Raw genomic sequence first — 25665 nt, forward strand, 5'->3', positions numbered from 1 at the left:
AAAAAAAAAAAAAACAGATATCATGAAGGTATTTCTGCACTGATACTACTTGAACAGCTAGCTCAAAATCCTGCATTCCAGACGCACTTAAAGTTGACATTAATTTTCATCCATGTGGACAAAGGACACTGGATGAAGCGAGGGACAAACAAACGTAATCACAGAGTCCAACCAGTTGTCAAAAATTGTTGTGTTGTGATTGAGGGTGCCTAGCTTGGACAGCTTTATGGACAAATTTGGAAATGGGGCCGGCCACTCGGCAAATGCCAAAAACAACACATCGGTGAAAGGTCCCATTTGTGTCGTGAAGCCAAAACTTTGCCCTCTTGGTCTCCCCAAGGCCACAGACAGAGGGAAGGTAAAAGGGACAGGAGCCTTTTGGTTCATTTCTGTCCCCAGCTTTGCTGAATCAAGGCTTTCGGCTTCCTGTCGTTCCGCGTACTCCACGACAGTTAGGATATGCGCAGAGATTCTATCGGCGTTTTGCCACCCACACTGTTAGATTCAATCGATTGACAATATTAATCTCTCTTTATACAGCAGCCTAGCGAAAGGTGCTCTGGCTGGCCTGTGGTGCCCCACAGTGCAAGTTAATTGGATGCTCTGCTATCTGAGCTCCATCTTTATTGCGCCATCAAATATTTATGGCTTGTGATGCGTTAAGGGTTCAGCGATTAAAGCCGCGTGGTTTACCCAGATCCCTCCCCTTCCCGCCTCCCTCCGCTAACTACCTGCTTTTCACCCGCGAACAGGGCTCCCGCCTCAGTTAAATACTGTTCCCGCTGCCTAATGTAATCAAATGGCATCCGCGATGTTTCAATTACTCCCCTCTCAGATGCTGTCAGATCAAAGCCTTGCTGCATGACCACTGATTAACAGGAGGGGAAGAGGGCAGGGGCTGTCTGGGCTATCCCGTGTGTCTCTGTTAAGATGGCTGACCCCCCTGAACTGCATTGATCCGTGTGTACCTAATTTGTGAGTGACACGTGCAAGGCACCGCTGCACTTGAATGATATACTTTGCTGATTGGCTTTGCTTTCAAGGGCATGATTGACGGTCGCTGAGTTTTTCATTCAAGGCATCCTTTCATTCTGAACAGGGCTGTGTAGTCCAGACCTCAATATTTGTGTTTCTTTTAGCAACTAAATAAATCTTTTAACACAAATGAGCAACAAAGTGCTCTGATTAGACGGAAAAAAACAAAGCAAAAAAGAATGTAAATTGTGGGCTGAAAATTGCCAACTATTCTTTCATGCTTCCCTGTGCATGATGTGTTGTTTTGCCAACTGAAATTATCACCCTGCTAATGAAGATGATCCATGCTCGTTCCACTCACTGTAATTAAGTTTCAACCCTCTATTTGTGTTCCTTACAAATCCCTGTTGAAAAGCTTGGCTGTTCGCACCGGAATCAAAGGGCCAGAGGGTTAATCAATCTGCGACTTGTGCCTCTGCGCGATAACCTTTGAGGAGAAATAATACCACCACAACACAAATCTTTGACCTCCCAATCAAATTGTCTGGGCTTAATCTTGTTATTGTTTCTGTCGAGCCCCATTGTCCTGCCCCAGCTCGTTGACCTGTGTGTGTGTGTGTGTATGTGTGTGTGGGCGTGTGCTGAGAGTGTTTGTGCATGTATGTGTGTGTGCATGTGTGTGAGTGTGTATATGTGTATGTGTGTGCCTGTGTGTGTGTGTGTGTGCATTTGTGCGCACATGTGTGTGTGTGTGTGCACACTTAAGCGTGTGTGTGTGCGTGTGCGTGTGCACACGAAAGCATGTATGCATGTGTGTGTGTGTGTGTGTGTGCGCGTGTGTACGTGTGTGTGTGTGTGCGTATGTGTCTGTGTCTGTGTTCTGCTGTGGGCCACAGTAATTAGGCTGGGAGGCTCCACTCTGCAAGTGGCTGTCTCAGATAAGGAAAAGGGGGAGGGGGAGAGAGGGCAGACTGTGACACTGAGCCAGACGCACAGCAATGACAGGCTTACAGACAGCGACTGAGGCGTCTCCCACCAAAGGAGGACACCCCAAGATGGCTGGGATAATTCGCAGCAACTCTCTTTGAAATACGAAACTCAGTTCAAATCTTGATCATTGGAGCCTGTCAGAAGTGGATGAAAGAGGCTCCGTGTTATGGAATTTGTCATTTTTCTGTGGGGGCTGTGCAATGACTGCATTTACAGGTGCAAGAAACAGTTACCTGATCATACCTTGACAGAGGATGGTGACTTGGCCAGCTGACTCAACCTGAATGAGAGAGGAGAACAGCTGTCAGATGGGCTGGACAGGAGAACACATACATATCTTTTAAAGGGGAAAAAATCATGGGTCATGTCACATCATAAACAACAAACATTCATTGACTCCAGTTAATTATCCATAATAATAATAATTATGGATAATTAACTGGAGTCAATGGGCCTCAGCTAAGTAGCGGGTATATAATAATAATTTTTATTATTATGTCCTTCTCTCTTCATTTAAATCAGATTTTTTTCCTTAGCATGCCTAGCTTGGCTGGGTGCCTGTGAGGCTCACGCAGTCCAGGCTGCCTGCTACACGCCTGAGGGGCTGCGGGGTCTGCGCAGATGGGCCCCCGGCTGCGCAGCCGCCTGGCGAGGTCTCTGCGCGTGAGAACGCGGGCAGCTATTAACGGAACCTCTCTTCCCAAAACAGACAGCCTCATAGTAATAAGACGCACTTCAGACCATGAATAGAACAGCGTTCCAAAGAGCTTCTCTCGTGCTGCTTGGATTATTTATAGGGCACGAAATCAAAGGACAGCTGACAAATTGAACACTTTGGTAGATATTTTTGAGGGAGCTGCGTGACTCTTAAAAGCTTCTTTTTAAAAAATAAATAAATAAATGACTATTTATAGCACTGTTGTCTCGGTTACATCATTCAAATCATACAACCTTACAGCTCGCTTTGGCCCTCTCACGAGCTCAGACATAAAGTACACTCCGAAGTGCTCCTGCACATTTTGGTCCACATGATGTTTTTCATGCACACAAGCTTGTTGTCTAAAATAAATGTACATTCATTTAAAATGTAAATCGGTCACAGCCTGTAAATTTGCATGCTAACTCATACTGTAGCTTCTACTTGTGTAAATATCTGCGGGGAATGGATGCGCGATGAACTAACTTTCTTGGAAATGAACGACTTCCTAGCAACTGCTGTAGGGGCTCATCGCATTTGCACAAGGCTTTGTACAGTGATGATAGACTTCGGGATGTGCTGTGGTTAGATAGTGGCTAGAGGACCATAGAGCAGTGTAAACAAAGCAGTGAAAGTACTGCTGTTCCACAATAATCCCCGAGGTGGATATGGCACAAAAAACTTGGCCAGTTTGCTTACTGCTGCTTAAGATCTGCACAAAAAATGTGACTGCCGTCTCTTTAGCCTGTGCTCCACTCTGGGAACGATGACACTGAAATATGAAAAGTCGAGTGTGAAAAATATGAAAAATAGTGTGATTATCTGTATGTAATTGTAAAAAATACCAGTGGATGATTTGCTTCAGATCACTTTCAATAAGCCCACAACGTCCCCATTGTTTGGTGGAAACAGGAGATTATTATGGGATAGGCTATGTACTGACAAGGGCAACAGGGAGCCATGGGCATTAGGCATCACATTGCCACCCTGCCTAAATATGTCCCCCCCATCCAGCAGGAAGGAAGTCTTTGTGAGCGGCATGGAGGAAGTGATCCTGATAAAAGGACGCGAAAGAGAAAATGCTTTCAGGGTCCCAGAGTGTTTATCTTCGCCTTTTAAGGGAATGGGATGCGGTTGTCTGATGCCAGCTCAGTTAAAGTGAAAAATATGCTTGTTTTTTCTGCAAATGTTGGGTGGTACTTAAAAAAGACAATGTAATGACAGCCCATCCCTTCAGAATAGCTTGCGTTGGCTCCAGTGCCAGGACCATGACATGCTCAGAGATGTGGCTGCTCCCTTCTCCCGCTCATATCTACTGCAAAACCTAATGCTGTGCTTTCATTCACAGTAATGCCTTTGTTGAACCCTTGACCCCCAGGGGCATTAACGTAAATGACCACAGCATCCTTTCAGCGTCGCAACGGCGTCCATTTTAAAAGGTCTTTGTTGAAAGGCTTCCCTTTCCTGCCGGTTCACCTCTCCTATCAGGAATATTTACAGATTTCCAAGACTGCTGCAAACCCGAAGGCCTTTAAATGTAACTTATGCTATGCCCTCTTTTTAACACCAACCTGTACATATGCAAAGCATTTTCATTTAATTCACTTTCATTTGGTAACCAACATACTGCATCTAATACATCTTTATTATATCCTATTCATAGACCAGTTACTGGGAGGTCCGCAGTTTGTTGTAAATCTTCCATGAAAATAGAACATTTAAAATCTGGGCCACTGTTATTACACTAGGTGAGGTTATTTCCACTTAGTAAATGTTATAGAATTAAGATTAGTATGATATGCACTGTGTGTAATCATACCGTGTCGGTTATCCACATTCTGTGTGATATTTGGCAGTAAAAGTGCTATGCTAGATCATATCCATAAACCGCACAATGCCCGAGACTGGTGGGTCCAGACTGGGATTGTTGCTGCAGAGCAGGGGGGGGGGCTTACTGTTTCTCTGCTTTCTCTCGGTCGTCCAGGAAGAAGAGGGCGGTGGCCAGGAAGAACATCCCCCCCAGGACGATCACGAAGGGGCACACCATGAGGGCGTAGCCCAGGCTCAGGAACTGCCACAGGACCGACTTGGCGTAGGTCTTCTGCAGGGCGTCCGAGATCTGACAGCACACAGACGCACGCACCCAAATGAACTACGTTTCCATACAGTCCCGACCCTATCAAACAAAAGCCTATGCACATATCTGTAGTCCTGAGAAAAATGTATCTCTGACCCATATCCACCCAGGGAACTGTACCTCCGTGCTGATATTTACCAGAAATGATGCTGATATTTACACAACTGATCAGAAACCGATCCAAGCCTGCATGCACACCTCAAACAGATGAAACCTTTAGAGAAGGGGTCCTCAGTCTTATCCAGAAAGGGCCGGTGTGGGTGCAGGCTTTTGTTCCAACCAAGCAGTTACACACCTGATTCTACTAATCAAGATCCTTTGCAAAGACTCTAGTGGTTGATTAGTAGAATCAGGTGTGTAACTGCTTGGTTGGAATAAAAGCCTGCACCCACACCAGCCATTTCTGGATAAGACTGAGGAGTCCTGCTTTAGACTGACTGCTCCAAATGTAAAAGGAATCCAGAGGGGTTCTGTGTGACCCAAACAAATCCAGGGAAAGTGTTTGGTCAGACATACAGTACCACGCATTAATCATGAATCAGTCTCACAAGGGAACACTGACTCAGTGTGTGATTGACGCATTCAACTAACACTCTCCCAGGGTTAATTTTCATATACTTATTATGAAAAATACTTCAATTTCATTTCTAGTTCAAAATGGTAAAGTAAAACATATTTTAGACGATGAATCCAGCTGAGGTACTGATTGACAAAATCAGACACCCAGTGATTTGTTCTTTGGTAAAAAAAAAAACACCCAGCGGTTTAAGACATATTAGATTAGTCTGTAGATTATCTGTAATGATTATCAATAGCCTGATTTTGTGATATTCCCCAGGGGAGGCTGAAGAGAGCTGGTGCCAAAGTGTTTCTGTTTGCTTTCTGCTTGGGCTTCATTGAACAGACATTTAAAAGCCACATGAGGAAACATTATCCCATAAATACTGGAGATTGAGAAAAAAAAGCAGATTATTACACTAGTTTAAAAAAAAACTTTTGGCTGCAAGAGTGGGTTGTAAATTAAGCCTTTAGATTTTTTCTCTGATACTTCTATAGACCCATATTTCACATGTATAATAAGGTATTAGGGATACACAGTATAATTTTATTTTTAAATGCAACTTAAGAAATACAAGATGTACTCTATACGAGTAAAGTGCACTGTATCAGATTTAACACAAAACATTTTGCCACATGAGAAGCACCATTAATTCTTTGTTCACAAAAATGAAGGCCTGTTTCTTTTGATGTTTTAAACCTGGAGAGTCTATCAGGCAAGACAGATGAAAAATGAATACAGACTAAAACTGTCCTTAATTTCTCACTGTGGCTTTCACTTCAAGTGAAGTTCAGTCATGTTAAAGCAATCCTCCCAGCAACCGTGGCCACAAAAGAGCCATCCGCTTGTCGAAGTTACTCCACTGACATGCACATATGATGTAGTAGAGAAGAGAACTGGACTTCACGTAAACGGAGACTGCAGGTTTAAATTCTGGATACTCTACTGTTATACCCTTTGCTAAGATACCAAACCAGAAGTGCTTAAGGCGATACTGAATTGCGTATTTGTAATGCAATGTGTAATACTACAGAACAGTATTCAACTAAACTGTGCCAGGTAAAGAGACTTGCTATTAGAATACATAAGGTAATACGCAGCATATTAGAGCAAATCAGAGAGCTATGACAGCTGGATATATGGGCCCGTGTAAATGCCAATCATCAGAGTGGGTGACCAGAAGCTCTCTGAGTTGCTAAGCAATACGGCTCAGTTCTCCTTTCTCTCCTTTTATGCTGGGAGCTCCATTCAGTCCTGGGCTGCAGGGGAGAGGAGCGCATCACCGGCCCAAAATCTCACCACCCCGCGAAATCTCCCGCGCCTACAGTGGGCCGTGCTCTGACGCACTTCACCCCGGGCCGCGCCGCTACGACAGGCCGAGACGTGGGCTCATCCTGTGCGTCAGAGCGACCGCCGTGGCCGTGCTCCTTCCTCAGGGGGGCCGAGCAGCGCCCGATTCCGCGGGTGCCGTGTCACTTCCTGCGGAAGCCAGCTCGGCTGGGTGCAGTTCAGGCCCCACGTGTAGGCGGTGAAACGGAGGTAGAAAGAGTGACGTGGCAACGTTTTTCATTTTCTCCAAAGACACTACTATAGGGCGTATAGTATGAGTAACCAACCCTGTTCCTGGAGATCTACCATCCTGTTGGTTTTCATTTCAACCCTACACGCACCTGATTCTACTAATTAGCAGCTCAAGAATATCTGTAGCTGTTGAATGAGGTGAGCTGAGTTAGGGTTGGAGTGAAACCATACAGGATGGGACATCTCCAGGAACAGGGTTGGTTACCAGTGGCATATAGGCTAATTTCATTTATGTTCATTTCTCTTTGACATGCAACTGAACAGCCCAGCCTAGCCGATCGAGAACCCCCCGGTATGTGCACTTAAAACAGACGGCAGCCACCGTTAAAAAAAAGGGCTTGACATGACATTTTCGGTCCTTTTTTTCCTGTCACAGTATGTGTTCTTTTCCACACTTAAAATGCCAGTGAGATCAATTCATGTGCCAGGAGTTCTTGACATTTCATGGTGCGAAGAGATATTACGCCTTTACACGTGATGAACTGGAAACCTGAGGCATCAGTCAAAGCAGCTGTTGTGTCCCTATGCGCCAAAGCTATCCGTGGGACTTCTTGTCTGAAATAAACTATTTTTATTTCAGGTACACTGCTCTACAGAATCTGGGTGCCATGTTGTAATGCAGTTTCACCTCATATTAAGTACCAGGCACATTCACCTGAGAGGAGTGAGGTGGCTGGAATTCAGCTCAGCATATTCCAGACCACATGTTAGACATTAAAAGCACAACCTCACCGCAGTGTCAATCATTTTATTGCGCAACAGGCTGATAAGAACCTGTTCAGTCAGCGGCGTATTCAGTCAGCGAGCCAGCCTACCTTTACCCCCCTGGGTCTATTTACCATTCAGTCATCGCATGGAAGGATGACGAAACGCGATTCTGAGGTTCGTTCTAAAGGGAGGACTCTGCGGGATGTAAGGTACTTCAGGAGTTACTGGTTAACTTGGAAACTCGCTGCGTTTTTAGCGAGGAACGGCAGGAATGTCGAGTGGCGCGCGGTTAGTTTTTTGTGGAACCGTGCGACATCGTGAGTCTGCACACCAGCCATTGTCTGGTGTTCGTGACAGGACATTTAGGAGGCCACGGGGAGCATTCAAGGAATGCTCAACCCTGTTTGTGCCAGTTACTGCCATTCTTTAACACTGCCTAATTCAAACGATGCAGCCTCCCGAGACGCTGGTTACTGGAAGGCAGCTGGCAGGATGGAGCGAGGAACGGCAAAATCACAGCTCAGTTTTTCACCCGTGTGTTTTTCCATGATTGTCGCTCTGGCATCCTGCTATGTGAGTGAGTAACTAGACATAGAGATGTCCTGTTTGAATGCACGCCACTTAAATGCTGTGAACCCACCTCAACCCTGGGCCCAGAATCTCTTCCCCAGAATGTTCTTTGTGTTCCTCACAGTGGCAAGCAATGACTCTGATCTTCCTCGTCCTCCCTCATACAGACCAGCCTAACGTCCTTCTGCTTGGTTTAAATATTGTAACCCCAACACCTTATTTAAAATGAAAGTCTGGGAAACTATTTACTCTCTTCAACGTAAGTAGGGTATGAACAACTTGACCAAAAATGGTTTCCACTATATTGAAGGGCATAGTAATAGGAGGTAGCAGTGCTGTCTTACCAGACCAATCAGGTAAGGGCTCCCAGCATCCCCCAACAAGTGCGAGGTGAAGCTCTGGAAGGCGACGGCCGTGGCTCTTCTTGTTGGGACGACGACGTGCTGCACAGACAGAAACGGGGGGGGGGGGGGGGGATTCATTAGGGGAGGTGGGGTTGGTGGGCCAGCAGGGGGCAATCTTCCCTCTGGTCAAATAAACCCCAATGCCCCAGTGCAGTACACTGTGCTCTAGGAGATGCCGTCTTTCAGATGAGATGTTAAACCGAGGTCCTGACTCACTGTGGTCATTAAAGATCCCATGACACTTATCGCAAAGAGTAGGGGGTTCCCCGATGTCCTGGCTAAAATCCCAGATCTGGCTCTCGCAAAAACTTGCCACCTAATCATTCCCTGATTTAATTGGCAAAAAAAAATGTTCTCTCCCTCCAGTGGAGCTGCTCAGTGGCCAACAATAGAAGATTGTGGTTGTACTGGGCAGCTCCCAGGTGTGAATGTGTATGAGTGTGCAGCAGGGCGTTCCTGCAAAAAAGCATTTGTGCTCAGCAAACCTACCCTGGGTAAATAAAGGTAAAAAAAAAAAATAAAAACAGGTGTCGGCCCATTAATCCATCCAAAAAAAACCCCCTACAGGAGTCTTCAATTATGCATGCCGAGTCCTCCTCATCATCTCAAACCTGTAGTACTGTCAGGTCCTATTAAATAACATATTGAACTGTTTCTAATCCGGCAGCGAGTGCTGGAGTTTCCTTTGCCATCTCCCTCTTGGGACACTGGCGGTGGGTTTATCCTTAATGGTAGAATAAGGGTGAGTCTGTTCTTTCATGCTACAATTATGTTTGACTTTCCTTAGGCTTGATTGAAGCTATACTGGGGAGTCATGAAAAAAAAAAGCTTTTATTTTGAAAAGGGAATCCTATTTTTCCATGGGTGGTATTTGAATTTAGCTCTGTCCGGGGAGTAGTTGCACTCCCCGACATCATTTTGCGCAAGACTTTTACATTTGCTCGGTTTTTGAGAACCTTCCAGAAATTTGACCAGCTTTGTAATGCAGCATAACTTTCCAGCCTCTTAGTGGATAAGTATATGTTGCAGTCCTTACCATTAAAATGTCTGCAGTAATGGCCCAGTTTAAAAAGAGCAGCGTCTCTCCTATGAAAATGCAGAACTGTAAAGAGACAAGAAGACACAGGACATTAGTACCCACACAAAGGTCTTACTATTTGGTATTTTGGTTGCATTCTCCTGTGGCTAAGTCATGATTATAAGTATCTTTGCCAACATGCTACAGTACACAAAATTTGCAGCACATATCACAATGAGATGGTTTGTCCTGTAGATGCCTGAACCTACATTGGCAGTAGCGTGCGCCAAGCTTCACTATTATTCATGATGGAAAGATGAAACCACTGTGGCTATATCGTATGCGGATGTAAAATTCAGCACTGACCATTGAAAAATATTCCTACTGTCCAATAGATTCAAGCTTATGATGACTTATGAAGGCCTGGAAGTTAACTCAGAAGCTTTTCGTGACAGCATTGTTCCTAGATCAAATCCTTTCTTTGTACCCCTGGTTTTTTAAAAGTCTGAAATACCACATTTGCAGTGAGAACTTCTAAATTATTTGTATGACTGTATACTGCTGTGTGCCATGCGCTGTCATTGATCCATGAGGAAGAATAACATTTAAAGGATTAGTCTGTTCATATTACTGGTCAGGAAGTGGCGATTGGTGAGCAGTTACTGAGCGTTAGATCAGGAAAAAACCCCAGCCAAAGACCTGTCTTTTACAATTGCATGGTCTGGACTGGCCTGACAAGTCGGGACCAGCTGTTGACGGGAGCAGGTGACACTGGCATTCGTGTAATGGATCTGTGGAGATACGGTTGCGCTGGAATCCCGTGAATTCTCGGTGACTTTGGACTTTTCGCGGCGTCTGCCGGTTCCCGCCGGCTGCCATGGGAACGACCCCTCGTGCCAGACGGACAGCGGCGGGTACCGTCTCTGCGGCGTCTGGGCCGCCCTTTTGGGACGCCGCGACTAGCAGCCCTCGGGGAAACGGCGAGCACAGATCAGCTGCCAGCCCTGTGCGCGCCGGGGTCACGGAGCGGCAGCTGTTCCGAACTCGCTCAAACGCGCCGGCGCATTCTGATACCGAGTCACGCTCGTTAAACCGTCTGTAGGTTTCACTGAATGCCAGAGGAAGCGGGGAATTGATGGAAAATCGAGCACCGAATGTAATGGGGCAATGTCTACGGGAACGACGATGCCGTTTTCTATGACTATCCATTATCTTCAGTAATTATGGATTCATCTGGTAATGTGGTCAATATTGGGGTCAATTTAGGATCAACCCACATGCATTAGTCAGCCTCAACTCAAGTTTTGACCAGATAATGGGAAACAGTGGTAAATGGTAGGATTTCCCCAGAAAAAAATCTATTTGGCCTATTTGGACTTGAACTGACTGAATTGTGACCACCTGGAAACTGACACAGGGCATGGCTGGGGGTGGCCTGGCCCCTGTTCCTGCAGGGGGCCATTAGGAGCAGCCAGGCAGAACACAGACAGCCCCCCCCCCCCAGCCCATCCCAACCCAAAAGAGGGGGCCAGTGATGCAGCTAAGTATAGCTCAACATAAACCTCCAAAATGCCAAATACTTACATCAGACACCATAAAATGGCCTACATGATGCCCCCATTCAAAAGAAACATACGCTAGAGAGGAACAGGTTGGGTTTGATAACCTGTAGGGAAATCAGAGGCATGGATGATCTGGCTACTTCTTTCTCGATCACTCAGCACATAGTCCATATGCACTGGTGCGACTCCATTGTTCATAATCTAAGGGGTATGGTATTTCCTTGTAATAACCGTAAAAGTGAGTCCAAAAGCCACACATTGTTTCAAGTGGCAAACCCTTAGCAATTAAATACGCCCTTCCTGGTTTTCGAGGAAATTAAACAAGAAAACAATAAGCCTCTTGGCTTAGTCCACCTTTCTGACAGATTCCAAACAAGCCTAATCTCTGAGAATTCTTTATGAGCTCTCACGTAAACACGATCAGGGAATATCAATCATTATTGAAAAAAAAAAAAAACCACACACACATTACTGCATGTGTCACAGTAGGTCACAGCTCAGCAAGGGACCAACATTCCCAGTGAATTACAGAAATACATGTAATGTAATGCAATGTAATGTATACGTAGAGAAGGTTTTTTAAGGTTCACGCAACGGTACTGAAACCTTTCAGACGTTCGCCTAACACTCACATATGCCCCCACGATGCTCTTCTTGGCCACGACGAAGATGAGGCAGATGAAGATGGCCGAGCCCAGCATGCTGACGGCGCACACCAGGGGGTCCGCCCTCTCGGTCTTCAGCCGGCACAGGCGCGTGGTCGCCGCGCCAATCAGCACTCCCAGGAGCCCCGTCACGCAGGTGATAGCCCCGAAAATCAAACTGGAGGAGGACCAAAGACTTTTAAAAGGCCTTATAAGGCTGCATAGTAACCAGTAGTACACATTCAAAGTAAGAACTTAACGTTTAAAGTTCTGCTCATGGATATGAAAAGCAGCACATCCTGTCCTGAGTCTCCACCATCTCCAGATTGCTGCTCTACTAAGCATGATAAAGGTGTGTGTGTGTGAAAGGTGCGTGTGAACTGCTCACCTGTCCCTGCTGCTGCAGGGCTCATTGGTACAGGGCACCACGGTCTTCTGCACTACCTGTGCCCTGTACAGGTAGATCGGGATCCACATGCCGAAAGCACCGGTGGCGAAGGAGACCGCGGACGAGGCCAGCGAGGAGAACACGTAACTACGGCTGCCGGAGAGAGAAAAACCAGCGCGCTTTCATTCCTCCTCAGGTCAGAAGAGATGGCCCAGTTCCACACAATGCATACAATGGTGGGGCATGTCACGATGGGCAAATCCACAAGAGAATGACAGGAACTACACAATTAGCTAAAGGGAAATGGAACAATTGCAACATACATGCATACATTCTGCGCAGAGAGGAATGGCATTCTCAGGAAACTGTGCGTGAGTTTGAGGCTGAGTTTGAGCCCCTTACTTTTTGGCCAGTGCTTTCATGTCACAGATCCAAGGCGTGCGAATCCTCAGCTGCCCTCCCTGCTGGTCCACGCTCCCCCGTTTGGGGTCGGGTACGAAGAACAGGATCAAGGTCCCGGCCGTCATCCCCAAAACTGGGGACACCTTCAAAAAGGCAAAAAAGACTGCTTCAGGAACTGCGCTAAGACCACACCCACAGGTTACATCAGCAGTGACATCATCAGCAGGACTTATCGAGCCTGTACACGTTTGTCACAATGTGTGAATCCTTGTATATGTCTAGCCTGCTGCAACTGAGGGGAATCTGTATTGTGTGACTACAGGGAAAAGCCAGACCAGATAGAAGCTCCCGTTTGCTAAATCGGAGACTCATTTGAAATGTTTGCCAACCACGCATGCTGACATGTCTAAGCAGCCTTCTTGGTCACCGCCTCACGTCTGTGCAGGAAGAGGTTCAGCTGTGTGGATGAAATTACCCAGAAATCGATAGAGTGACTGCAGAGCTCCACGCGAAAGCCGCCTCTCGCTCGCTCTCTCTCTCGCTCGCTCGCTCTCGCAATGCCGCATTAGCTCCTTTATTACCCTTTACGATTCGGGCGGCGGTGCGAGCGGCACGGAGAGGGGCGCGTGTCGGCAGGGCGGATTACGCGCAGGCGAGCGCCGGGAGACGCTCTCCGCTCGGCAGAGTGAAACCAATCTCGTCTGCCAGAAGCGATCCTCCACCGCATCGGCGCTTTCGTGGCACGGTGACCCCCCGAGCCTGCCGGCCGACGGGCGGGGCTGGGCGGGGCGGGGCTATTTGCTTTAATCACGATGCCGCGCTTCCTGTTTTACTGCCCGTCCGTCTGCCGGGCCGCCGTACGCCTACGACGGAGCTGTGGAGCCGCGGTCAACATGTCCTTGACGGAACACGCGCTGCAGGCGGCAAGAGGTCAGAGCCGAAACGATTACAAATGAGCCTTCGCAGACGCGGCCGCGCTCCCCGTCTCCGCCCTGCACGCCAGATCCTCCAGCGAGATGCAAAGCAAGGCCTCGTAAGTCACGGCGAGCCGTTCCCATTGGCAGATAAATGCATTCCTTGCCGCAATTAAAAGGTGGGGAGGTCACGCAGCAGGTCTGCCAGGGCCTTTCCTCTCTGGCCTGTGAAGGCGAGATATGGAACAGGCGAGCTGTCTAGCTCCCAGCTCCTAGTCCTCCTCCGTGACCCCCCCCCCCAACCCCCCCTAACATCCACCCCTCACTAAGTTTGCGAGAAGGAAAGCCGCCGAAATCCGGGCACAGAAAACAAACGGAAAGCCGAACAAAGTGTTTTTTCCTAAAAGCAGGATATCACAGGCAAAACCTTTTCATGTGTTTATTTTCTTCTTTTTTTTTAAAGTGGGCAGTATGATTAAATCTCCTCCGATCGTAATTGTTTTATTAATGGGTAACTATGCACACTCCAAAACAATATGGCTCACGCTTGTTTTGAAATTCGGTGAAAAATGTACATCCCGTTTCCGCTGATTGCTCAACTAATACCACAACAGGTAATGGAGGCATGACGATCGAACATCCAGTGCCTTTCATCTTTTTTGCAACACTTGTAAAATTTTTGGAAGGACACATTCCCTCCCCCACAGAAGTGGAATGTACAGCACTATATTGTAAATATGTTAACCTTTTTGAAACAATGAATATATTTTATAGCAGTGTACTTTTTAAGCAAAAGTTATTTGTTATGTATTTTATTGAAATATATTTTCAGTATTTTATTTTTTCAAGGTCTTATAAGGTGCAATCATGATATTATTTTTATCATCCGGTTTGACCTTGACCAGAATATCAGAGGAAGATTATTTTTCAAGTTAATCACGCCACTGTTGCTAGGAGCTTTCGTATTCTGTATGGTACTTCTGGGCATCTACATCTAACATGTGGAGGGCCAAGTATTTTGAACAAGGCTGTCTTTGTGCTTGGCAAACTTTACCCTGTGCAGCTTTACAAAGGGACTTCTGACAGATCATTTGCTGCTCTACGGTAGGACTAAGAACACACTATTTCATTGAAGCTGATATCTCATCTCCTTTGGCCACATTAAGGGAGTGTGAATTTGTGCATTGTTTAACAGGCAGCAGGGGTGCATATAATAATTGTCTTTATTGGCACTTTCACCTCTTCTTGATATCAGTTAAAATTTGCAAGATTAGTCATTTTAGGTCATGGGTATTTCCATGATGACCTGGCACTGTAACCCAGACTAGGTGTTTCATTGGATGTACAGGGCATGTCAGTCAATGCTAATTTTAAATACTTCATATGGCCAAACATTTTCTCTTTTTTTAACATAATATAATCATGGTGTCCACAGGAAGTGCATGACTAAACGGAAATCACTGTGGTTTTATCTTCTGCTAAAGAAGGAATGGACGGGGAGAGCCTGAAGCCAATATAACACTGCAGACTCAGCTTCACCATCCCAGGCTTGGCTGCCAGCTTTCTGCAGTGTCATATCAGCAGCCCTCCTGTTTTAGCATGTGTCCCTCAGAAGAGCAGTCAGTGCATTCCCCCTTTGGGCATGGCTCTCCGGAAGGACCAGCTAAATAAGCTGAGCGTGGGCGTCGTGGACAGCCAGTGAGATCTCTTACCCTCAGGGCCCAGTGCCAGTCTCCTGCCGCGTCTTTCGCACTGGAGCCCAAGATGTAGCCCAGACCACTGCAACAGAAAACAGCAGAACGAACGTTAGCATCCCCAGGCCTGAGGTGAAGCCGTAACATCTCTACATCTCATTTGACTCAGGATGCGGGAGCAGCCAAAGCCTGCTCTGATCCTGGCACAGAAGAGTGAATCACACCGAGTGTAATATTATTCATAGACCGAGACTGATCTTTGATGACGTTCCCAGATAACTGAATACGCATTCAAGTGAACCACCCGGTGCCTTGATCTCGATTGTGCCTGACGTGAACTTGTGTTTGGAGTGCAAACACCCAACAGCCTTTATTCCTAGGGAAAGAGCAGCGGGTTGTTTCTTTTCCGCGTGTTTGATTAAGAAAAACTCTGAATAGCCTTTGGCCATTTGAGCCTTATGACCTGCACATGGCCTGCATTATAAGTCTCTATAGGTATTCCCATTGGACGGTGTCTACACAACAGTGTATTATACCTTATCGAACCTGTGTTTTGTAGTTGTTCCTATGACCATGATATGCACTTTTGTACGTCGCTTTGGATAAAAGCGTCTGCTAAACAAATGTAACGTAATGTAAATGTAATGCTTAGTGTTATATTTGGGTGTTGAAAACCCAAAGGAATCAGGAATTTAGGAATTCATGAATCACACAGGGCTGGTTCCTGCCTTGATTACAAAAGATGATACTCTTGGATCAGCGGCTATGTGTTCGGCACATGACCCGATAAGAGGCTTAATTACCACAACAATTTCTTAATGTGGAAGGGATATGACGCAGCCACTGATCAAAGCAACAATGTCTGGGCTCTCTGAAGCCATGCCAGCTCAAGGAGTGTCTCTTCCAGGCCCTTTGGTGGGAGGCAGCTAAACAACAAGAGCTCCTCCATGGTAATTACTCCTCCAGACAACATATTTTACACCATATCATTCAACTGGTCACACCTATGGTCCTCTATTTATATGATATGTGGAGGCTCAGGACATTTAGGACAAGTTATTGTTGCTATAATTAGTGGGTGGGGCTTTGTGGAGAGACAAATAAAGAATGAGTTAGGGGTTGGGTGGCATGCAATGCATGGTTGTTGCTGTCAAGATGACGCATTTTGGACAGACAAAGATTAACAACTGAAAACTGTAAAAATGATTGCCTCCACTCCAGTTAACTACAATTTTTTATTGAACATAGTGGAGTTTTTGGAGATAAGTGGCTATGAAAAATATGATTCACTCCATTTCATATGTCTGACAAGGCAATGTACTTGGAATATCAGGAACGATAAAGGTGAGGTTGTCAATTTAAAATGCAAGACATGGTTTAGATGCTAAAATGGTTACAGTGGCACGACTGCATTGGGATAACTACTGTAGAACAATAGTGAACAGAAGTGGTGAAGCCAAATGTGAATAGCTGTCTCATTACTGATACCTGATTGGTCTATTTATTTTCTTATGTCTTCAAAATGGACACCGTGTGGCTCTGAGGACAGTGTTACTTTCCGAAAGGATTCTGTTGAAGAGATGTGAGCAAAACACAAGGGACACCCACCATCTGGCTTTGTGTGGCCGAACAGGTGCCCTCTTATGTTTTTATTTCACCATCGTAACTGCAACTGGGCTTTTCCAGAGTAAACAGATACTCCTTCATACTACAGAGGATGATTAACTGCAATGCAATCAGCTAGTGCTTAGCACCTACACTGAAGTTCATCACTGTACATGAGTCACAGAGAGCACTATGGACAGCTCACTGGTATCGTGATCAGATAAATGTTGGGTGTTTCACCACATTCCCGGTCTTTGTTGTTTCCTGTGTTCCAAACAATTTGGGGCAGCCTGTCAGGACAGGAGTTTGACTTTGCAGGCACCGCTGACCATAATTAGAGATGAATTCGCAGACTGAATCAAAGTGATACTAGGGGGCTTACAATACACTATTATAGGGGTGTATATTAACAAAGCATTGCGACCTCCTGATGGCTACTCCCTATCTATTGCATAAATGGAGTAAACCATTCTGCAATTTTGTTTTGTACTGATTAGCACTCAAAAAATAACAGAAAAAAAGTCCTGGGCACACATTATATTTCCAAGGAGCGACTAACGACAAACCTTATGAGCCTTACATCCCATGTCTACTTGGAATGTTGGACATCAACACCGCCGATATCTGAAAAATATTGCCGCCTTTGTCCCGGAGGTAAGAGACCGGCTTGGCAGGGCGTGTTTATTAGCTGGGGAAACCTTTTCTTTAGGAGACCCATTTCCTCTGCACCCTGTCTGATTCCTGAGGTCACTTCCTGGAAACGGTCACAACAACTCAATCAAGATAAACAATCAGGGAAGTGCAGAGGATGTTTTGGTCACTGGTTCGCAGGCTTCGGTCACTCAGCTCCTATTGTTCCTTCGCCTAAATGCTTTATTGAAGTGAAACACTTTGCCTCAGCATTCCAGAGCTCCTCCGAGGCCAGGCCTTTCTTTCCTGCCTGTCTCCGACTATATTCGTTCTGCCATCAATTCTGTTAGTGGGCTGCATGCATGTCTGATGAAGGATTTCCAAAATGTAAGTTGCTGCAGGTTTTGTTCTTTTTGACATTTAATTGAATTCCAGCCACAGCACAGATTATGAGGGACATAAATCTCTCGGGCTGAAAATATAAATTTTAGCTCTCTTGCTAGTTCCTTCGTGAAATTAATGAACTACAACTAGAGTACTCTGTGTTGCATTTGGAGAGAAAAGACAGCACTAAGGACCTGAGTCCTTAGAGCACTACGTCTGTTCATTTATTCACCATTTGATTTTCTTCCTCCACTTCTGCCTTGTCTCTCATTGCCGCAAAGGTTAAAAACAACCTGACACAGCCAAAAGCGGTTGTGCAGCAAAGCACCTTGGGGGATTTCCACGGTAAATAAAAACAAAGAAACAGGAGCCATTACAGGCCCATTCATTTTTTATCATCCAGCTTTGTTTGTGTTGTGTCTTTCCCCATTTTTCTTCCTCTTGAATAAACCCTTGCCCTGAAACCCAAAAACAGCTTAGCTCCTCATATACCGTGACCTTTCCAGTAATGTATCTTTATATTATCCAGTCGATCTCTGGAGTATGGGGGGTTTCATTGGAACTGTAATAAATAGAAAGAGGCAGGATGGCAGTTGGATATTTTAAACTCCACAGGACTGGTGCGTCTGACCTTTTTGTTGTGAAAAGGTGTCTGAGATAAGACTCTCCTTATCTCCGTCTCAAGAGCCATTTGACTTTTCTTGTCCTCATCTGCACCATCTTGCCTCCTTTTCTTTCATTCCACATTCCTCACTATTAACTGAAATCCTCAATTTCAAATGTCTGGAGACTCCTTTCATCTCCAAAATGCAGAATTAAATCGACCATCATGGTGATATTTAAACTAACTAATCTAAGTTTTGTGCCTTAGATCTTTTAACCTTCCACTGTTTTGCAGCTTATGAAACTCTACTTCCACAAAATGGTACAGGAAGTTAGTGTTACAAATTTGTATTCCACTAGCATGGTCAGGACCTGATACCAAAACATGGGGTGTGTCACATCACTGAATTAGATCAGGAGAAACACTTTTGGAATAACTGTGTCTGAACATATAGTGTCTGACTTATTCTGGCTTTGTTGTGATTGTTTTGTGCAGTGGAACTGATTTATGACATACCTGCCCAGGGGAATGGCAAAGTAGAAGACAGAGAGCATCATGGTCCGTGTGTTGTTGGTGAATAGGTCGCCGATGATGGTGGGAGAGATGGAGGAGTAGCTCGACTCCCCGATGCCGACCAGAACCCTCGACAGGACAAACAGCCAGTAATACTGTGAAGGGAGAAGAACGTGGTCAGGAAGGTAGGCCAGTTAACAGCAAGGACACGCACAGAAACAGAGGAATCCTGCTTGCTTTTCATCCTGTGAGAAGGCTGTTACACACGAACGTGTAAGTAACTTCTCTGGAACGTTCTCTCCGCTCCAAGTGTAATTCATTTTTCCCCATGAATTGTCCTGAATGCTTATTATGAACCATCACAAGTTCATAAATCTGTCAACTTTAAATCACGCTTTTGGAGCCAACTGCCAAAGATAATATATGTGAAAAAAGTGTCGAGAACATGACGTCAAGGCAGGGCAAATGCGTGCATCGAGCTGCTTGAACGCTTACAATCCCAGAATCTCTGTGGGGGGTGCCAGTTGGTGAAGGACACAATTGTGGTACATAGGTCAGCCATCTTCTTTTCCAGCACTCCAGTGGTCTGTATGACACAACGGAAAGGAATGGCAGTGTTCTCAATCTCGTGAAAATGTGGCCGCTGACCTTTGTCTTTCTTTTGGTTTTAATAGGGGAAAGGGGAAAATCTGAACCACCTCTTTCATCTTTCCTACAATATTCATCCATCCATTATCTATATCCGCTTATCCTGAGCAGGGTCGCGGGGGGTGCTGGAGCCTATCCCAGCATGCATTGGGCGAGAGGCAGGAATACACCCTGGACAGGCCGCCAATCTATCGCAGGGCACACGCACCATTCACTCACCCACTAATACATATGGGCAATTTGGAGTCTCCAATTAGCCTACCTGCACGTCTTTGGACTGTGGGAGGAAACCGGGGTACCCGGAGGAAACCCACGCGGACACGGGGAGAACATGTAAACTCCACCCAGAAAGGTCCCAAGCCGAGATTCAAACCCTCGACCTTCTTGCTGTGAGGCGACGGTCTTACCCACTGCACTGTCAGTATTGAGTTAGTATTTATAGCTGAAAGTGAAGTCATCTTCATATGCTCAGGCCGGACATTCTCCGTGCGTTCTTCTTGAGTGATCTCATTCAGGGAGAGCGAAACGTGGCCAGTGCTTCCAGTGCTTTTACCTGGAAGGGAATGGCTGAAGCTTATGGGATGCGTTTCAGTGCTGAAGCACAGCCTCCCATGGCCGAGTCTCATGCACGGCAAATGAAAATAGATAAACGAAAAACCGACAAAAGCGCGGCGCTCAGCGCCGTATCCGAAACGCTGATGCGCCAAAAAAAGAGGAGTGATGGATAAAAATAGAAAAAGAAAAAGACGTAGAGTGCGGAGCGTCGGCGCAGCGAAAGGAGGGAATGCCCAGGGGGCAGCGCTCCCTTCCATTAATAGCCGGCCGTTCGTACCCGACGCCGCCCCCCGCGTGATGGGCCTCTGAGCATCACTGAGCTATTGTCCTGTTACATAAGTCCCCCGGGATTGGAGGGGAATAGTGATGGGAATCGGCAGTGACTGAAGCAGGGTTATCCGATGTGGCTATTTGGACGCATGCCTACATGATGATTTTTTTGCCTTGCTTTCCCCCCTCCCAGATGCCTGAGGACACATTAGTGACCGCCTATTCTGTTTATGGAGAGGGGGCAGGGGTTGGGGTGGGGTGGGGTGGAGTGGAGTGGGTGCTCAGGAGTGGGTAGTCAGCTGGCACTGACTGTATTAATTACAATTCAGACAACGCCTCAATGTAAAATCTGAAGCTGCTTCCACTAGACCAAGAATTTAAAGAGCAATCACCCACTGGAGTGTACCCATATATACAAAATTCAACAATGCCATCAACAAAAAATGGTGCCAGCTGATCATATCTGAGCATAGACAAAAATACTGGTGCTTGTTTTTATCATTGGCACGCAATGTTTAGACATGTTATCTGGCAGCATTTGGTTCCCTATCATCCAACCTATTTTGGATGATAGTTCCACTCACATTATTTCTGTATGCACAGTCAGATGCCTGAAGATTATCTTGATATTTCATGTGGCAGCCATGACAACAGATATATTTCCATGTTTTTCCATATTAGATTTAGGAGGCTGATGCTGGCAGAGAAATTACATAGACCCCTCATAGTGTGGGTGTAGAAAAGCTGTACTACAGTTGGTGCACGCTACCCATCCCCCGCTTCCAAGACAATTTATTTTTGCTTCATTACGTTCATCACAAAGAAAAGACAGGGGATTTGAATGAATGAAAAAAAGACACTACAGCAATAGGTTTTCTTCTGCAAATGAAAACACAAAGCTGTTTGCTGTTGTCTTAATTAAGCAGGGAAATTACTTCAATCTAATTTGCATTATTGCTTCACACCATGAGTAATAATGCGTAGCAATATTAGACATGGAGCCTTGAATCCCAATGACGCACCTCTCTGCATGTGAGTGTCTGTATGTTATACATAAACAGCAAGAGATCAAGAGATAGAAAGGGTAGTGGGGGTTGGTCTACTCTGCAAATAGCCACTGCCGCACGTCGTACCTGTTTGAGATTATCTTCATCAGCTCAGTGAAAAGATAGCAATGTACTGAGAGGCATATTCTCAGTAGTGTGGGAGAGGTTAGTGTCCCCTGCAACTGACAATCATAATTATGATCTGTCACTTCTCAGACACCTTATGGATAGGACAGCAGTTTAATTAGCAGTCATAGCACAGCATTGTCTAATACATTCCCTTGAGACTAAAAAGCCACTAAATCCTCCTTGATGCTGATGAGCTCTACAAGGAAATGTGTGGGACAGTTACAGGATTGAATCAATGAGTTTATGATGCCAATTAATTTTGATATGCAATGCAAATTAATAGAGATATTACATGTATACTATTTTATTTGAAAAAAATAATTTATTGATGAAATCTGAATAATAAATTACTGAACTATTACTGAAATTGGTAGTAGTAGTAGTACACTTTAATCTCTTTCGCCTGTTACTGAATATTTTATGAATTCTCTGGTTGAGCAAATCCATCATTCGGCATTAACAAGGCAGAGATAAGATGGCTGCATTTTCCCTAAACATTTAATTCAAGTAACTGCCTACACCTGATTTTTATTTATTTTTTTTATTTTTTATTTTTTTATAAAAATAAAATTGCTGACACCCCATTTTTTACTGCTCAGTGGAGTGTACCCCCTCTGCAAATTGTCCTCTGAAATAGCATCAGCATTACTGAGGAACAAATGCACACCGTGTCCTTCCCAGACATTATGGTCACGCCAACCTTCTAGAGAACCTCCAGTGAATAATGTGTTTTGGCTTTGTGGACAAAGCTGTGGCCTGCATTTGAGTAAGGACATTTCACAGACCGTGACTAGCCTTTACTTTGGAACAAATCGTTTGACTTTCTGCAATATTTTTTCTCACTGTACGATTTTAGTCCTTACTAAGACAAAGTGTGTTCCGCGTGTCTGTAAAATAACTCACAAAATAATAACATACTTCATACTCTTTTTTTTATATCTGATTTTCAAAGTAAGAGTGCTCTGTTTTCTTAGCTGATAGTACATGCCTAACTGTCGATTCACAGACATTCATTTCATTAAAGTATTCTTGTGAGGGTACGTTGTGAACCAATTTAAAACCATTCCCCATCTAATGTGTAACTAGTGTGATAGGTTTTAGTATGAACAAACCATAGCAACACACAACATTTTTTATTGTATCCCCTTCCAGTTCAATCCCTATGGCCCTTAAATAAACTTGGGCTAGCTTTGGGTTTTGTTAAATACGGGAGGAAAGTGCTGTGGAGCCTTTTTATCCGGCAGATCTGAAGATGTTAAGTGACAGCCCAGAGATTACATTTCCTGTTCCCAGCTGCCCCATCGAGTCAGGCACAGGGTGCCTAGGGAGAAGAGCTACTGGATTCTAGCTGCTTCTCCATTAGCGATAGCATTAGAGTGTTGTGCTGCGCAGCGCCCATTGATGGAAGGGCACTCCAGGGCCACCGTAAACCTCAAACGGAAATCACCAGAGGCCGAGGAGACCTCAAAAGCAGATCGGAGCTCTTGCGGTTTAGCCCAACCTGGATTTAAAAGGCACAAGGAGCACGTGACCTCCACGTTTGAAATATAAAACTAAGTGATTGTCTGCTGGGCGCATTCATTAGGTAATTGCTTAATACCAGGGACCGCTTAATTTCATTTGCTGAGGCTTAGAGATAGACAGAGATAACGAGAGCTTGAAGGCAGTAAAAACCAAGCGGAAGTCACACTAAACGAGCATGTCATTTAATCAGGTGCCAAACGAACAGGCTTTAGACGGCAGTTTTGTTTCGCCAGTTGTAATAGTCAGCATTATGCATCAATATTGATACAGTATCTGTGCCTCAATATACAGAATATATTGTGAATAGGTGATTTATTTTGGGGGCTGTATTTTAGTGGAACAAAAACTAAAGATGGCTTTGTGTACAATCGAACCACCCTCCCCCACTCAAGGCACGGAGACAGCCCTTACCTCTTTGGTGATGAAGGAGCTGAAGAGAGTGACGGCTGACCAGAAGAATATACCGCAGCTCAGTATGATCTTCCTGTTGAAACGGTCGCCAAGGTAACCGAAGATGGGCGCTGCCACCATGAAGCTGCAGATGAACACTGCAAATGACAGGAGAGAGACAAAAGGGGGTTCAGGGTGGGGCGGGTTAATGACACTGGAGGAGAGCGCGATTAACATATGTCACATTCTTCCTACAGAGAACTAGAAATACCGCTCTGAATTACAAAGGCTGAGATGTGCCGTGCGCTATATTCCCTCTCAGCGTGTAGCATCTCATTGCATTGCACTGACCGCGTCCCCTATTTTTAGGCAGGTTGCCGTGTTTGTTAAGGGAAGCCGATGTGCTGCTAGCGGTTCGCGAGTTTTAGCACGTCCCCGGTGCCGCGCGTATCTCATCGCGCTCCGCAGCACGTGGCTCGCGATGAACCGTCGGCCCGCTGCCCTTTCCAAAAAGCCCTGGCTCACACAGAGCTCCCAGGGGGCCACGCCCTCTGCATTCCCAGATCATGGAACAGAAAATTCCCGAATTCACAAATTCTCACCAATTCGAGGATATCCTGAAACCTGTTTAATTTGGCTGGGCCCAGTCCTGTGCCCAGTGGAAAATTTTTATATTTTATGGGGAAAAACAGCCTTTAATAATTCTCTATTAATAACCTTCCCAGGCACTATCCGGCCTGACACAATGTTGTTTTACACAACAGAATATAGTGTGCAAGGCTGGGACCTGGGAGTCCTTTAAGGCATTCAACAGCTGCCTTAACCTTAATGTTGTTAGGGTATAGAACTATTATCAAAGGAAAAATAAGGTTTTAAATGTCTGGCCTTTTTAAAACATGAATGATGAGAAGCCACATACAATGGTTTCATACAGGTCATGTTGCATTTCCCAATATGACTTTGGGTAATGACTGATTTTAACACACAATTGCAGGTTGTAGCTCTAGCTGTAGATATATGGCAAATGGAAAGAACACATTTTTTAGTTAACACATTATCAGTTTTCTTGCCTGTGGTGTGCAAGAGTTTTAAATATTTGAGACACTGTATGACTGAGATGTGACCTTCTCTACTTTCCAAATCCTTTCAGTGCTGACTACAAGAAAACCAAAGTCAGAGTCAATATTACAGAATATACAGAATATACCCCAAGCAGGCTTAAATTATTCATGTCTTTAAAATTAGTTTGGGAAAAAGGGAAAGCAGACTGCTCTTTGTGGCATAAATCCAAACAATTTATGATTATCACAGTCCAAGAGTTTATTAATACACACTCTGCATACAACATGATCTCAGTGGAGTCAAGGTGACGATGTTACGTTGCACCCAGTATCACAGAAATGAACACATATTTTAACTGAAAGACTGTGACTTAGCCAAAGCAACAGCATTTCATTGTTATTTTATGTAGCGTGTCTGCTTTGTGAGATAAATAAAACATTCATTCGTAACGTTTTGTTTTTCTTTTACTTTACTACTACTTTTTCCCCTAGTGCAGGCAGACCAATGGATGTATTCCAAAATACTCTTTTGGGACCTGTGTCTATTTCTTCCAACTTTGATGACAAGAACATTGATGCTGGAGAAATGCATTTTAACTGGCCGTGTTTAAAGGGTACTTATCTCATACAGTTCTGTTGACAGTTTAAATCAAGCATTGTAGTCATGATAGCTCAAACAGGTGCACTGGGCTAATTTAAACTGCACACCAATAGCAACATGCATCCTTGATGCCTCTATTAAACCAATATAGCAACAATGTTTCAGATCATTGGCACCCAAGCAAGTTTGTCATCTGATAGTATTATATTTAATTCTGTCATACAAACACAAACAAGCTATTGGAACATTCCCAGGTCCTTGCCAAGTATTGACGGCAAGATTTTGACCTTTATATTTCTGGGGTAAGGGTTTTCTGAGGTCGCAAAGCTGATCCATTGTGCTGGATGATTTTTTGTGTTATTCATAGACTTCATGACGGGGATGCAGCCAGTGCAAACGTTACTGAAAAGTATTCTCACAAAATAAATGCCTTTTTAAGCCCACAAGAACCAGCTCGTGGTG

At 45.0% G+C, this 25665-nt stretch overlaps 1 protein-coding gene across 3 annotated transcripts in view; it reads right to left on the bottom strand.

Annotated features, from left to right (window-relative positions):
* spns2 (SPNS lysolipid transporter 2, sphingosine-1-phosphate) overlaps window positions 1-25665 on the bottom strand; it is a 70549-nt gene that overhangs the window by 4411 nt on the left and 40473 nt on the right. For 2 of the 3 annotated variants that reach the window (XM_064352181.1, XM_064352183.1), the window contains exons 3-12: window positions 23563-23699; window positions 18983-19134; window positions 15262-15328; window positions 12636-12778; window positions 12234-12386; window positions 11834-12023; window positions 9658-9723; window positions 8562-8660; window positions 4618-4781; window positions 2199-2245 (exon numbers count right to left, since the gene is read on the bottom strand). In XM_064352181.1, coding sequence (XP_064208251.1) covers window positions 2203-2245; window positions 4618-4781; window positions 8562-8660; window positions 9658-9723; window positions 11834-12023; window positions 12234-12386; window positions 12636-12778; window positions 15262-15328; window positions 18983-19134; window positions 23563-23699 — 1214 coding nt within the window. In that variant the 3' untranslated portion in view covers window positions 2199-2202. The remainder of the gene's footprint in view (window positions 1-2198; window positions 2246-4617; window positions 4782-8561; window positions 8661-9657; window positions 9724-11833; window positions 12024-12233; window positions 12387-12635; window positions 12779-15261; window positions 15329-18982; window positions 19135-23562; window positions 23700-25665) is intronic. The other variant, XM_064352182.1, reaches the window with a different exon arrangement.

The sequence above is a fragment of the Anguilla rostrata genome, chromosome 9 (assembly GCF_018555375.3).
Source record: "Anguilla rostrata isolate EN2019 chromosome 9, ASM1855537v3, whole genome shotgun sequence".
In the NCBI taxonomy this organism is placed as follows: domain Eukaryota; kingdom Metazoa; phylum Chordata; class Actinopteri; order Anguilliformes; family Anguillidae; genus Anguilla; species Anguilla rostrata.